Consider the following 15,852-nt stretch of genomic DNA (forward strand, 5'->3'; position numbering starts at 1 on the left):
TCATGCAGGTTGTTCTGATTTGGTAAGGTCAGCCTTATCTTCATCCAAAAGATGAAGAGACTGATATTTAGGGATGTTAAGTCACTTGCCTCAAGTTAGTTAGCTAGAAAAAAGATTTGGGATTTGAACCTAGTTAGTCTCATTCAGCTCAGGCTCTTTCCCAACACCTAGAAGGTTTCAGATTAACTGGATAAACAGATCATAAAGAGATTAGTTATAGAATTTATGGGATCAGTTATTTTTAAGAACGATAAGCAGAATTCATTTGCCAGAAAGTAAAGTGATCATCGCAATTGATTCTTTTCTTTTTAAAAATAAGAGTCAAGGAAGAGAGAATTCAAATTGGCTAGTGTGCAGCTACTCTGGTGCGTGTGTGTTAAAGTCTGTTTCAGGGCGTTCAGGTGAGTCAAATATTGTGTTTGCCTTATGGAAAACACACAAATTATACATTTTCCAAAAAATAAAGAAACGCAACAGTTATGGAAAAAAAAAGTTTCATTCTAGATGTATGCTAGTCAAAATTTAGTACTTCTTTGATGGTACAGTGGGCTCTTTTTGATCCTGTTGAACTTCACATTCATTATTATCAACTGCAGTCATCGTAGTCTGATGCCTGATTTTCCTGGGCAGATGTGCTGAGGGGGGCTGTTCGGAAAAGCTTTCGGAGGAGATGGAGAAGGCATGGGATGAAGAGAGAAGGGAGGGCATTCTCCACAGCAGGGCTCCCCACAGGCTGAGTGAGGCATGAGGTTTCAGCTGTGGTGACTGACAATTTAAGTTTTCCTGATTCTAAGTTGGTGCACTGTGGGAATTGAGAGATGGGAGAAACAGTTAAGAGAAGCCAAACCTCAGGGGAGTGAACGGCCCCCAGACTTGATGGCCCTTAGGTCACTGAGGCACACCGCCTCCTTTGATGGGTGGAGAAGCTGCTGTTAGTAGAGGCAAGAGGGAAACGCCCCTTACTGGCTGTGAGGGAAACAGAGGAGGCAATAATGAGCTCTCTGGATTGCTGGGCCTCTTTGGTCAGGTTCTGAGTTGTCTGCTCTAACTATTTATTATTATTATTTTTTTCTTCAAGAAGAACTACTTTAAATTTAGGTATTTGGAGAGGGCAGCCAACCATGTTCTGGGTAGGAAGTGGGAGATCAGGGGAGCGAGCGAGGAAGGCAGAAGAGGCAACAGGTCCCTTGAGTTATCTTCATCAGGTCACCTGACAGGCAAACACCCATGGAGCTTAAGGAAGAGAGTCATGGACCCTCCTTCTTGCCCCCAACGTACCCCACCCCTACTGCTCATCTGAGGCCAGGACTTCTGCTTCCCTTCCTTTTTTTTTTTTTTGTGGTACGCGGGCCTCTCACTGTTGTGGCCTCTCTTGTTGCGGAGCACAGGCTCCCGACGCGCAGGCTCAGCGTCCATGGCTAACGGGCCCAGCTGCTCCGCGGCATGTGGGATCTTCCCAGACTGGGGCCTGAACCCGTGTCCCCTGCATTGGCAGGTGGACTCTCAACCACTGTGCCACCAGGGAAGCCCCCCTTTTTTTTAATGGTTGAATAAATTTACTTGTCATTCCAGATCATAATTTGCACAAATTAAGCTCTTTGACTTAAGAATATATATATATATACACAAAAATCCTCAAAATAAAATGTTAACTTAGCACTCCTGGTGATGGTATAAATATGCCATACTATTTTTTTTTTTTACATTTCCCTTTTCAAAAAAATTGATATATAGTTGACATACAATACTATATTAGTTTCAGGTGTACAACTTAATGATTTGTATATATTGTTAAATGATCACCACAGTAAGTCTAGTTAACATCTGTCACTGTACATAGTTACAGATTTTTTTCCTTAGATGAGAACTTTTAAGATCTATTCTCTTAGCAACTTTCAAATGTACAGTACAGTGTTATTAACTGTAGCCACCATGCTGTACATTACATCCTTAGGACTTATGTATTTTATAACTGGAGGTTTGTACCTTTTGACCCGCTTCACCCACCCTCCACTGCCCACCTGTGGCAACCACTGATCTGTTCTCTGTATCTATGAGCCTGGTTTTGTTTTGGTTCTTTGTTTTCTTTCCTTTGACCTAAGACAATATTTTTGCCAAAATGTAAATATTCCCTGAGGGTCTTGAATATTAAGCTCTCATCATGAAAACCTTACAGGGGATGAGATTATCACAATACTTTTCACAGGCCCAGGATGGGTGAGCTTTGAAAAGGCATAGCAAGAGAGGAAGGCTCTAGCTCTTGGGGCCCAGGCTGGGGGTGTTGGGTGGTGTGCTGTGGTTGGAGACTCAGGTCAACATGGGGGTTCTGGCGATTGGTGGGGGAGGAATAAATGCTCAGGGGAGGGGTCGGAGAGGGACTGCATTTCCCCACTTAGCAATTTGGTTTAGAGCCCTGTGTGGTGATGGGTCATGTGGCATCTCCAGGCTACCCCCGCCAAGGGAGAGTTAAAGATCCCAGTGGAGGTCAGAGGTGAACAAGGATGAAAGCAACACAAAAGTAGGACAAGGCAGGCTAATTAGCTTCCACCTTCCCCTCCTGCTGCCCGGCCTGATATTTGAGGTGACATTTAAAGCCACTGTACAGATGAATGCTTTCTGGAGCCTGTGGAGAGATGAGCCTGATTCTCAGCCTCCTGGCTGGCAGCTCCTCAGCCTCTCTGTCTGGGGCCCTCTATTGGGCCTTGAGGGCAGGCGGGACCTCCCTTTACCTTCCAGGAGACTCTTCTAATTCTGGACTCAGAATCCTCCTCCCTACTGGACTCTGAGGATGTGTGGGAAATGAGGTGCACTCTAGAATTCAACCAAAATAGTTCAGTGAAGTAAGAGAGGAGAGCAGGGACAGAAGCAGATAGATCACCGTTTCAGACTCATCTAAGGAACTTGTTAAAAATGCAGGCCTTGGGGAGTGAGGCCTAGTTATCTGCATGGATAACCAACCCTCTAAGGTTATTCTGCTGCCCATTAAACTTTGAGAACCTCTGAGATAGAAGATGAACGAGGTTAGCTGGAAAAGGCCTCTTGGGAGAAGTGGACTTGAATTTCAGTGTGACAGGTGATACCTGTCTTAGGTGCTGGCCTCAGGTGTGGACCTAGGGAGCCTGTTCACCTGGGGACACCAGGCTTTCACAGGAGAGACTGGCCGGTGTCCATCCCATCCGTGGGTGGCGTCACTGAGACTATGTTGCCACAGGGCTGCACTTCACCACTTGGGTGCTAATCGCCAATGGGCAGAAGTGGTGTGGGAGGTGGCTGAGGCTGGTGTCTGCTGGAGTGTGTGATACTTGTTGCAACTGAAGCACAGCTTATAGGGCAAAATGGCAGCCTGGTGGAGCCCACTTGCATGGGCGGGGCAGAGAGGGGCAGGGATAGTCTTCCCTCTGCTATGCAGACTAGCAACTGTACCACCTCCCTTGTGGCCTTCGCTGGTCAGGTAGCCCTGTGTGTCCGAGAAGCTGGCCAGTGCCTCTGCGGGAACAATGGCCATTGCCCCGGGAGATGAGTGGGAAAGATTTGGGACATGATTGCTTCTCTTCTCCCTCTGTGCTGCTTGCCTTCTGCTCCATACACTTGTGCTGGCTTTATCTGACCGGGAACACAGTGTTTCCACGTTGGGGCGGGCGGAGAGAGGGAGAAAGAACAGTGCCAAGGAAGAAGAAGGAACAGCGAAGAGAAGGGAACACATCTGTGTTGTGACACCGAGTAACCAGTGATCATCCAGATGGGCATCAGCCCCCTGGAATGGACGGGCCGTTGCTGGCCTGGAGATGCTCCTTGCTCCTGAGAACAGGTCCCTGTAGAACAGGTCCCAGGTGGGTTGGAGGAACCATGCCAAGGGGAATGACCGTGCTTGCTTTGACCATGATGAAAGAAGGAGCTGCTGCAGGAGTATTGTTTAAGACAAAATGACAACAACAACAAAAACCTAATAAAGCCCCCTCCTGGCCGACGTCCCATCCATTCTAATTGCACTCCAGCTACATGGCAACTCTGACAATCTCTTGGAACATTTTATTCAACTTCTGGAGGGACTGGATTGAAAGCATGGCTTACGAGGCTCTGTGGGAGTTGGAGAAATGAGCGTTGGTGTGCTGGGGAGCTCCCAGGAGTGCAGCTCGATGGGTTGAAGCCAATCTTTAGTAAAATTGATGGCTGAATGGGTTCCTCCTGGCCCCGACCCCCCAGGTGATGCTTATGTTCTTAGGTTCACAGTTTGTAGGGGAAGTTCTTGCATCCGTGTTGTTCTTTAACATCTTTATTCTCTTTCTTTGAAAATGAGGCTGTGTGGAATGCTTGGCACTTGATTACTAGAAGGAGGGGAACAGGGCCAGCTTCCTTCTCCAGGCCCAAGAATGGGATGTGGAATAGTAGAATTACCCCATCAGAGTTCCCACGGCATCCACAGAGTCACTAGGACTTTCTGCCTCACAGACTCATGCTCTTTCCAAAGCCCATCTCTGTCTAGGTCTCCTCATGGTGGGAGCCATGTGTGCATCCCTCACATCTCAGATTTCTCCCAGTTGGGTTAGACAGAGCCACTTTTGGCGTTTTTATTTGGAGATGCTCTCCCTTGGCAGCCACAAGCCAGAGCCAAAGAAAAAGATGAAGGGCTGTCACTCAGTAGGAGGCCACAGGCAGGCCCTCTACTGAGCCTGTGCTGGTGGCATGTCAGCACTGCCCTGGGCATCCTGCCCTACTGTGAGGGCCTCCACCTCTCTATGAAAGACATCACAGTTCCCCAGGGAACAATCCAGAGCCCCAGAAACTCTCTTCGGGAGGAGACAGATGGCACACATTTCTTCCTCAGCCCAGCCACCTTCTAGGTACTTGACCATAAGCAAGTGATTTAACCTCTTGGAACATGGGTTTTCCCTTCTGTAGACTGGGGAACGTGAGTCCCATCCTACAGACCTTGCAGGGTGGCTCAGGGGGCCAAGGGAGATGATGGATGTGGAAGTACTGTGTGAGCTAATAAGTTCTGGCCACACCTGAATGATGGAGCTTGTTATTCATGAAGGAAGGGGGAAGCTGAGGGTCAGTGCACTTCTCTCTGGAGAGAGAGGAGGAGGGGCGTGCATTCTCGTGTCAACTACACACTAGAGTCTTGTCCATTTAAGGTAATAGTAAAATAATACTACCAGAGCCTGCGAGGTAGCTTCTGGGAAGTGGTGTGCGCTCAGTCCCAATGCTGCCCTTCCAGAAGGAACCATGGTGCAGCGGTGGAGCAGGGGCAGGGCCAGGCTGGTGGAGACTGTGGCTCTGCTGGCTTTCTCCCTCCCCTGCCTAGCTCCTGCCCCAGGATGTGCCCCCTCCTCAGTCTGCATACGTCAGAATCTGCAGCCTGTGTCATCCTGGAAGCCTAAGCTCCCAGGAACAGCTGACGCTGAGGAGGCCTGTTCCTGCCTGCTGCTGTTGGAGACCCGGAAGCCTGGGGTGCCAGCGTTTCCATTAGGACAGTGAGAAGGCATTGCTGGCATGGCCTGGGCTGAAACAAAAGCGGTGATGAATATGCACGTGGCTGCCGGGTAGTTTTTAGGCTTGGAGTCCAGAGTTGTTCCAGACCTGGGGTCCCCTCGGATTTCCCTTGTTTGAGCAGGACTTCTGGTCACCTGAGGACACGGCCAGCACCCTGTAAAATGGGTTCCCAGCAAGGCAAGGCCAGGGTGCCCTGTCATCCTCCTACAGGCCTTATGTGGTGCCCAGGAACGGAGGCCCTTGCAGTCCACTCCTCTTCCTGACTTAAACATGAAACCGTGTGGGGTGCACGTGCCATTTGCCTCTTCACTCATTCAGTTAGTAAATACTCAAGCACTTGCAAAGTTCAAGATGCTTCAGGGGATGTAACGAAGATCACAGAGCAGATCCTGTCTTCATGGAGTTTGTGGTCAAGTAAGGGAGCAGTCCTGTACAAAGGAGGTCTTACACAAAGGAGGGAGTGAAATGCAGTGTAGAGGGGGAGAAAGATGAGGGGAGGCTACCTGATTCTGTGGGAAAATAGGAGGATTTGGCCACGATGAAGTGGGGGAGTAGGGTGGCCATGCTATGGGCAGGGAGAACAGGAGCACATGCACAGAGGTGGGAAAGCATGGGATGTAAGGAGGTGTGGGAGCTGGGAATCTGGTGAGAGGAAGAGGGGTTGGAGGGGAGAGGGGAGTGAGCACTCGAGCACCGCCGTTCACCAAGTGCTGGACCAGAAGTGTTAGGTCCTTCCTATCCGGGGAGCCTCACCATAGCCTGATGAAGCAAATGCTGTTCTCTCTAGTTTTCAGAGGAGGCGGCTAGGGTTGAAGTCACTTGATCAAGGCTAGGCAACTATTCAGTGGTAGCAGGATTTGAATCCATGACCATGTGACTCCAGAGCCCATGCTGTCTCCACGACAGCAGAGGGTCCACGAAGGGAGATAGGGTCTGTGGCCTTTTTCTGGTCACATGGGTCCTGCACCCTTGGGCAGGAGGTGCCTGTGGTTCCCAAGGAACAAGGCAGTGAGGCTCTGGCTCTTCTGGTCTGGCCTCGGAGTCCAGGGTGGTTGAGCTCCTGGCTTCCCACCCCTGTCCTGTTAGGGAAGCCACTGGCCTCTGGCATGGGAGGCAGGGACAGCCAGGATGGCAGGAGATCCTGGAATGACATTCAAGATATGGCCTTGACTGTGGGTTTTCATTCCCAAGACCACCTCTCTGCTCCCTTCTTTGTGAAAGTGCTCCCTGGCCGCCCTCCCCCGCACCTCTGATCTCCCTTTGGGCCCATGCAGGCTCAGTCTGCACAAGGCGGCAGTGTTCCGCACTTGTTCCTTTGTTGCTGTGAAACAGGCTCCCGGCACAGTCAGCCTCTGTGTGGGAGGACTGGTGGCTGTCTTCGCAGGCAGGCATTTGCTTTGAGCAGGCGGCGCGCGCGAGCCCAGCGTCAAGTAATTCCGGCCTCCTCGAGTCGGCGGTGGTGGGATGAGGCTGTGCTGAGGGGACTGGCTGTGAAGGATGAGTTCAGGGGGGGATGACGGACCGCTTCTGGGACCAGTGGTATCTTTGGTATCTCCGCTTACTCCGGCTGCTGGATCGAGGTATTCCTGGGGGGAGGAAAGAGAATGAATATGAGTGTGTGTGTGTGTGTGTGTGTGTGTGTGTGTGTGTGTGTGTGTAAGAGAGAGGGAGATATGCACACACACAGAGATTTCTGACAGAGAGAGAGACAGAAACAGACACACACACACACACACACACAGAAAAATGCAGTGGAGAAGGGAGCAGAAAGCAAGGAGAGAGAAGAGAGAATGAAACAGCTGAGTAGCCAACCCATGGAAAGTAAAAAAAAAGGCTGTTTTTCTGGGGACATTTTTACCCAGCTGGGAATTGGGAGCCCAGGGCCATTTGGGGAGCGTGTGTGTATCCGGATCTCCTGTCTTGTTGGGTTGAGCATCAAGCTGTGTACTGTAGTCAGACAAGTTAAGCCCTGTCTTTCAGGGTTCTAGATGGAACCCTGAGCAGTGCAGCAAGGAGAATGGTCCCTGAGCAAGAAGCTGAGGGCAGACAGATGCAGGCTCACATCTCAGCTCTGCCACCACCAGCTCTGTGACCTTAGGCTGATTTGTGTGACCTATCTAAGCTTGTTTCCCCATCTGTAAAATGGGTGTGGTGAGACATATCTGCTGGGGTTGTTGTGGAATTCTTAGTTAATTCATACCCGTAAAACACGTAACATAATGTCTGGTGCATAGTAGGTGCTTTGTAAGTGTTCATTTCCTCCTTACAACGCCCCTCAGCATCATGGAGCTGTAGCACCTGTCCGGAGGGCAGCTGCCTTTGTGGTTATCTGTAGATAGAGCCAGTACAGAATTTGCAGTTAGTGGAAAGGGAAGGGAAAGTCCATTTTATTCCTCAGGTTAATCTGACCTTAATACATTTTATCATTGAATATTCATGTGATTTAAATCTCCTGGTAATGTGATGCAAATCTAGACATTCTGGTGTAAGGAAAACCCACTGTTAACCTGGTTGAGTAATTGATTCTTTTCTTTCTTTCTTTCTTTTTTTTTTTTTTTTTTACAATGTTGAGTGTTATTTTTAAAAGCTTTGGCTCCTTTAAGAGGTTTTCGCAAGAATGATGTCAAACCCCTGATGGAAAAGGTGGCCCAGGGGAAGCTCTGCTGCATAGCCCAAGGTGTACTCATCTTCACCTTGAATAGTTGTAGGTGTGCCAGGAGGTCAATACCAGGTGGAAGCAGAGAGCTACACATAGCAGGTGAACCAGCGCTGTTATCAGGGAGAAATCAAAGATGGAGGAAACCAAACCAGCACATTTGAAAAGCAGTCTCTCACTAGCACTGAGAACAGGCCAGTGGGAGCCCAGACTTGAGACGAGATGAGAGTGTTAGGAAGAGAGCCAGGAGCTTGTTACTGGTGGAGATCATAGACCAAGGGAAGGAGAAGGAGACCGGGTGTGAATCCCCCTTATCTGTGTGACCTTAGGCAAGTTACTTAACCTTTCTGTGTCTCCTTCATTGTAAAAGGGAATGATAATGACAACAGTAGCACCAACTCAGAGGGTTGCTGTAGGGAAAAACTGTAAGTGAAATACTTATTCCAGTGCCTGGAGAAGAAAATGCCCCTTAAATGTTAATTTTCTTTACCAAGACGGTTAATTCTCACTGTCTGACAGACATATTAGGAAAGACAGGAACATGTGGTATCTAATAACCAGGAGTTGAGAAAAGTCCAATTAAGAGTTGTTAGAGGCTTAGAGATAATTTATACTTACATAAATTAAAACAAGATTCAAACCAACATATGCTAATTGTAAAAATAAACTAGATGTTAATATACAAGCTACATTAATAATAATTTGGTTTTATTTTTTAGAAAATGCTTGAATCCATGAGTTGCAAACTTAGGTTCAAGTTTTGGCTTCATTACTTTCTCGGTGCCCTTGAATAAATGATTTACCCTCAAAATGACCCTCAGTTTGTTAATCTGAAATATGGGAATGTTAATAATAATACCTATATTATAGAATTTGGGGGAAATTTATTGTGTTAGTGCATGTAAAGATGTCAGGCATTCTTAGAAATGTCAGGTTAATGAATTTATGGCTTGATTGATTAAACTCTCCCCTTGGATAGCAAACGTTGGTTGCCAGAATGGTGCATTCTTCCATGCATATTTGGAAAGTTTATGGTCTTTCATAAACAGTGTTTCTAGGGTTTTCTTTAATGTGAGGCTTTAGACTAGCAGCTTCTGACTGTGTAGGGCCCCTTATTTTCAGGCTTTGGGGGTTGGGTGTTGATTTATGTTGCCCAGTTCTGGTTAATGGGTATTACACATGTACACGTGTGATGCCCACAGCCACGTTCAAGCAGAATTTTAGGATACAGCAACTTCCTTCTAGTAACTAACGTTAGCTAACTTTGTATAGACAGCGGCATGCTTCAATGTGGTGTGCTAAACTGAGCTAGCTCATGGGAAGTGCTCAATAAATATTTGTTGAATGAATGGATGAATGATGAACCTGTCCTTCTGCGCAGTGAACAAAATTCTCCTGGATTTGTCTTTAGTGTAACAGAATTTAGTTCCCTTCGTCTTTTTTAGGATTTTATGTCACTTCACCCTATCATTGTTATGCCTCGTGTCATTTTGAAAGTAACAGACCGCAAGAGAGTGAGGAGGGAATAAGCAATGAGAAGTGGGAAATGATAAGTGTAGCCCAGGAAATTGAAATAATCAACAAGCTGTGTGCCAGCCTGAGTAATTCTCGTGGCTGTGACTGGGGGATAAATGATGTGTGATTTGACACAGCTAGGAAAAGGGAGGAAACGTTGGAACACATCATGGAGTGGAAATAAACTTTACGAAGAAATGGCAGTGCATGCTTGGTGATTGCAGATGAATCTTTTGTCTCCCCCATCATTGTTCATCAAGGATAAGGATTTAAGAAAATAAAAGGGGTTGTTTTCTAGGACTTTACTTAACTATATGTGAGGATTTATACGATAATGAACTGCCAGGTTGCTCAGACATGATTATTTTGGTGATTTCTTTCATTAATAGCAGATGCTGTTTTTACAGTGTTTGTTACTGGGCATTTGTCAACTCTGCTGATTGTGTTCTGTGCTTTCAGATGGTGACTGAGGAGGTGGTTCCTATGGTGGGGACTGTCCATCAAAAGAAAGGTGCTCATACAGATCTGAAACATGAGTGTGTGTATAAGAGAAGAGAAGTCACATTGCCTTTTGTTGTTGAGTTTTGGTGTATCCATGGGGACCAGACAAGTGAGGTGGGGGTTTACATTTCCTTGTTTACATCTAATTTTTTTTTTTTTGTCATGAAAGGGGAAGAGTGAAAAGACTGATGCTCTTTATTCATAGAGCATTGGGCAGTGTTTCCCAGTGTGTGGGAACGACCACCACTGGTAGCGCATGAAACGATTTCAGGCAGTTTACAGGTATCGCTGGACATTTTCTTGCTGGTCACTGCCTGGCACTGTCTGGAGGACACCCTGTTTTGTCCAGCATCTGCTTCTGCTGTGCTGTCCACCCCCTGCCCACACCCCATCCAGTGCAGGCCCTCCTTAGCCCCACCCATCCCTCAGATCTCCCCTCATTCCCACCTGTAGTCTCCCTTTTACCTTCTCACCAGCCCTACCTGGGCCTCACACTCTGCCCTGCCTTCATCTCTGGCCCCAGATGTCTGCCTCCTCCATCGCCCCTGGTCCCTCCGTCCTCTCTGTCCCTAGAGTTCCTTTAAAGGCACAGCCCCATGCCACCTGTAACCCTATTCCACGATATTTTCTGTTATTCCCTAACCCATCGTCAAGACTTCATTCCTTCTCACTGCTGTGCTTAGGCCTACTTGGCCTCATGGATCCTGGGTCTCTCCCTGGGCCCGCCCATCCCTGATTTCTAACTCTGAGTGCTTTTTCCTCTCAGGAGCCACTGTCTTTTCTTCTCTTGCTCCTGCCTTTTCATGTTACCTTACCATTACCCCCCAGTCTACTAGTTTCTTTTAAAAACAAATTTAAGTAAAAGATGGAATTGATTTAAAATGATATCAAGGAAATAACTGTAGGAGTTATGGGGATATGGTGAGATGGTGATAGAAGTACAAAAATGACTGGGATGTGGAAAACTTAAGTGATATGTTGAATTTACATTATTGGCTTTAATTTCTTCTTGCTGCTTGTCTACATTCCTGTACCTACCACAAAGTGTTTTGGATTCTGGGCCAGAAACCAACTGGTTCTCATCCCTGGACATATACTAGAATCATCTGGGAGCTCTTAGAAAGCATGATACCCAGCTTCTCCCTTCCCACCCCCCCAACCCAACCCCACCCCCGCCAGCCAACTAAATTAGAGTCCTTGGAAAGGAGGCTAGACATTGGCATTTTTAAGGAGCTCTGCAGGTGATTCTAATGACAGCCACAGTTGAGAACTGCTCATTGTCATGCTTTCATATGGAGACCAGAGGGTAAAGGCAAAAATGACTCTTCAGCAAAATAACAAAACAAATGAGAAAAGCAATCACTACATGAGAGTAGTAAATGTAGGCGTAAACATAGGAATGTACTAAGGAACAACATTTAAAAGAATGCAATCCTTTGGATATAATTCATGCAGGTTTCTTCAGAGATTTCAGCTCTAACCATTTTCTATCGCTACCTAACTAAATCTTTTTTTTAATTTAAAATTTTTTTTGCTTTTAATTTTTATCTTATATTGGAGTATATAACAATGTATATATTGGAGATTAACAATGTTGTGTTAGTTTCAGGTATACAGCAGGGTGATTCAGTTATACATATACATGTATCTATTCTTTTTCAAATTCTTTTCCCATTTTGGTTATTACAGAGGACTGAGCAGAGTTCCCTGTGCTATACAGTAGGTCCTTGTTGGTTATCTGTTTTAAATATATCAGTGTGTACATGTCAGTCCCAAACTCCCAATCTATCCCTCCCACCCACCCTTCCCCTGCCCCAGTAACCATAAGTTCGTTCTCTAAGTCTGTGCGTCTGTTTCTGTTTTGTAAATAAGTTCGTTTGTATCATTTTTTTTAGATTCCTCATATAAGCGATATCATATGATATTTGTCTTTCTAAATCTTGACTTTCTTTTATATTCCTGGGGAAAAAAACATTTACCTGTGCCCCAGGATGTTGTCTGGTCTCAGCCTGCCTTGGGTTTGCCACTCTCTGTTCTGGCTGCCTAGGGTTCTGGATTTTGGGATGGTGGTTTGTCACTGCAGATGCCAACAACCTTTCATTACTTGCTTAGAGTAACTTCAGTAGGTGGGCACTGCCTATACTCAGCTATAATTAGAGAAAGAAAAATCCCTTTCTCCCTTCTGGGTAGATGGACAGTGAGGACAGTAACTTTCCTCAAGCCTCCATGGTGTTGGGCTCTTCTTCGGCTGGGAATTTACTTGTCTTTCTCACTAAAGCTCCCTCTCCCTGAGTGGCCATGCTCTGTTGCCTCAATCTTCAAATCTACCAAACGTTCTATCCAAGCATTGACTCTGCCCAAGTGCAGTGTCCAGGCAGCTGGCCCTCATGGCCATGGCTCTCAGAGCACCCTGATCTGTGGTCTTGTCCTTCCTGTGCCTGCAGCCCACTTGCTGGCCCCTGGTTTCCCATCACTGACGGATGCCCTGTCTTTGGCTTGATTGCTGCTCATTTATCTTCCCAGCACTGGCCACTGGCTGGCTCAGAGTTGGTGTCTTTGCTTAGTCCGTTCCTAGGCTGCCTTGGACTCTGGATACCCACCTTGGTTTGGCTTGTCCTCTTCTTGTTACCTGTTGCATATATGTGTCCAGCATGATAAGTAGCTTCTTTGTGCCAAGCTTTATGACTTGTTCCTCCCTTTCTGTGGTTGGCAGGGAAAAGAAAAGCACAGCATGTGTATGAAAAACATATAGACTGGTTCTCCTGTGCTGGGCATTTTCTAATAAGAGGAGGTTCGGTTGTAATCACCTTCCCATTTGAGCTGAATATTCATACAATACATAAAGAAGTTATTTTAACTTAGCTTTTACATCACAAATAGATATCTCTTATTCAGTTGGCTTATGGCACAAAACCACTTTCCTAAAGGGACCTGGCCTTTTGTTCGATAAGCACTCTGAATACAGCACCCCTTGAAACACCATCTCAGGACAATTCCGCATTGCCCCATACCAGAACCACCCCAGCAACCTTCCTATTTTCCTGTGCTTCCACTTGAAATGCCCGAAGCTTCCCCCTCTTACAGTTAATCCATATCCTTCCCCTTCCAAACCACATAGCCCCTATGTCCTCCAGAAAAAGCTGCCACAATCAATCATACCTGGTTCTGTTCAAAGACACGTGGGCACTTAGGTACCAGGCCAGCGTTCTGTGATTCACGATGTGCTCCTGTGGTTGGTAAAATGACACACCTCATGGGCTGGTTGTGAGCCTTGAAGAAGTTAATATGTGTGGCTGGTGCCTGGTGTGAATAAGTGCCTCAGTAAAAGCATGCTCTCCTCCCAGATTTCGGTTGCTTTTAGGAGCTTAGTTGCTTCTGGGGGGTCCTTCTCTTTCATTGTGAGTAGAGCTTCTCTGAGGGCAGGTCCTTGTCTCCCTATCCCTTTGTATTCTCACCCAGACACCTAGTTCAAGATTGTATGCTGTTAAGAAACTGCATAAATAGGGCCAACAGAGTATTTGAACTCCCCAGGGAACTCAGAGACGGTGCTGATTATCCTGGAATTATTGAGGGGGGTGTGGGGGAGAGAACTGTAATGATTTGATAGTTCCAATATCTTATCCCCCTTGGTCCTCACTTTGTCTCTTTGAGAGAAGTTACTTTAGTTCTCATTTGACAGGTAGGAAACCGGCTTGTAGAGGTTAAAGAATTTGCTATAGTCACAGAGCTACTAAGAGAAGAATCGAGATCCAGGACCCCTGACTCTCATCTGGGATGAGTTCTCTCTTGTACCGGTGGGTGGACCCCCATCTTTCTCTCTCTCTGGCACATGTGTTAAACTGGGGTATCTGCCCACCTTCCCTGTCAGCAGAGAGTAGAGTGTATCACTGGGATGCAATGTCTGTGGTGTGAGATCACTAGACAAGATATATCTAGGCCAAGTCCTGGGGGAAGGACACCGATAGCTGTGCTGTGAGGTCCCGGTGTGGTGTTTCTATCCAATGAGGAGGAGGTGACTGTGAGGGGAGAACAGTAAAACAGCACATCCTGGGTGTGGCATGGCCTCCCAGCGCCTGTTCTGTTGTGACATTTTCAGTGATGGCTCAGAGCTGAGAGGCAGTGGGGGTAGCTGTGTGACTGGATGGTCAGAAAGCCACCTGTGATGGGTTTGTTCTTCACCTTGTGGATGGAGGTGGTATGTCACCAAAGTAATTGTCAAAACAATAAATAGTAGTGTTATTATTAGTGGCAGTAGTAATGCTGTCTACTAAGGGCTCCAGGTATAGCAGGGAGTGTTTAGGGGTAGGAAGTAGGATTCCTGCCCTCAGAGAACTTACAGTTCAAACTCCTGAAAGATCAAGAACCAGCGGTAACTTCTCTGAGTCTCTGTTGGCCCTTCTGGATTACTTATAAGAAGGATTCCTTCTAGCTGTAATGTTCCATGGTTCTATGTAGACAATACCTGTAATGCCTGCAAAATAATACACCTACAACACCTATAATATATCGGTGTGATTTCACAAGGTGTTTCAAGTTGAATTGCTAAATGGGTGCTATGCATTCACAAGGGGGAGAAATAGTTGGGTCTGTCTGAAGGAAAGAGGAAATGTTCACTCCTTCAATAAGTATCTTCTGAGGACCTACTATAGGCTGTGCCGTATTGAAGGGCCTAGGAATACAGTGCTGAAGATGACGGCATTCTTGTCTTCATGAAGCTTTAGGGTTTAGCAGGGGAAATAGACACTAAGAAATAGCACAGTAAATAATACAATGGCAGGTAGATTAAAAAGGAGAGAACTGACTTAAGCTTTAGTAGTACTTAATGATGAGGATGGAAGACAGAGAGTACAGACTGCCAGAAACATCTGTGTGGTAAGAGTTAAATTTGGAAAGATAGGTTGGGGTCACCTTGTGAAGATTCTTGCTTGCATATCAGGTTAAAGGCAAATAATGGCAGAGCAGTAACATTTAACTGTTTAAAAATGTATTGAACAATTTCCATGTACCCGGCAGTAGGCCAGGTGCTGAGAATGCAAAGAAGTATAACATGGCATAACAAAATGCCCACCTCCTTCATGCAACTGAAGTATGTCTATGTTTCTAGAGAGTTAGGGTAGGAGATGCATGGTTTTGAGTCATCTGCCCCCAGAATGATAGTGAAATTGATATTAGCTCAGGAAAGAGTATAGACGAAAATGTAGATTGGTGTAGATTGGTTTTGGAAAGTGTGGACTTGGGGAGACAGCATCAAAGGGGTGAGAAGAGTATTCTAAGGATAGGAGGAAGCCAGTATACAAGAAATTCCTGGGAGTGGAGGGGAAGGGACAGTTAGGGGTCCCCATCTGCAGGGAGATGGGCAATGTGAGGAGTTTGGTGACTACTCACAGCATTGTTTCGGCAGCCATTATGAAGAGAAACCAGATTGTGATGGGAGGAGGTGGTGACGATGAGGCAGCAGCAAGCACATATTGTTTGAGAAATATGTCAGAAAATGCAAGGTAAAAATAGAATGGTGGTTGATGCGACAGTAGGGTCAAGTGATAGTTTTGTTGAAGAAGGGAGGCTTGAATGTGTTTGAGGCTGGGAGAGGGTGCCAGTGACAGAGAGGAGTTTGAAAATGATGAATAGAAATGGATCTATTAATCCATTCAAGAAATATTCCTTGAGCATCGACGATGCTCCAGGCA

General features: G+C 46.5%; 1 protein-coding gene across 11 annotated transcripts in view; it reads left to right on the top strand.

The window, feature by feature from the left end:
- The window catches only part of KALRN (kalirin RhoGEF kinase), a gene marked incomplete at both ends in the record, with an annotated part of 640,695 nt that overhangs the window by 58,965 nt on the left and 565,878 nt on the right, over positions 1-15,852 (top strand). For 7 of the 11 annotated variants that reach the window (XM_079705113.1, XM_079705115.1, XM_079705117.1 and 4 more), the window contains one exon: positions 7,007-7,073. The exons of the other annotated variants lie outside the window; for them this stretch is intronic. In XM_079705113.1, coding sequence (XP_079561239.1) covers positions 7,007-7,073 — 67 coding nt within the window. Of the gene's footprint in view, positions 1-7,006; positions 7,074-15,852 lie in introns of those variants that run through there. 11 annotated transcript variants of the gene reach the window in all.

The sequence above is a fragment of the Hyperoodon ampullatus genome (assembly GCF_949752795.1).
Source record: "Hyperoodon ampullatus genome assembly, chromosome: 5".
In the NCBI taxonomy this organism is placed as follows: Eukaryota; Metazoa; Chordata; class Mammalia; order Artiodactyla; family Ziphiidae; genus Hyperoodon; species Hyperoodon ampullatus.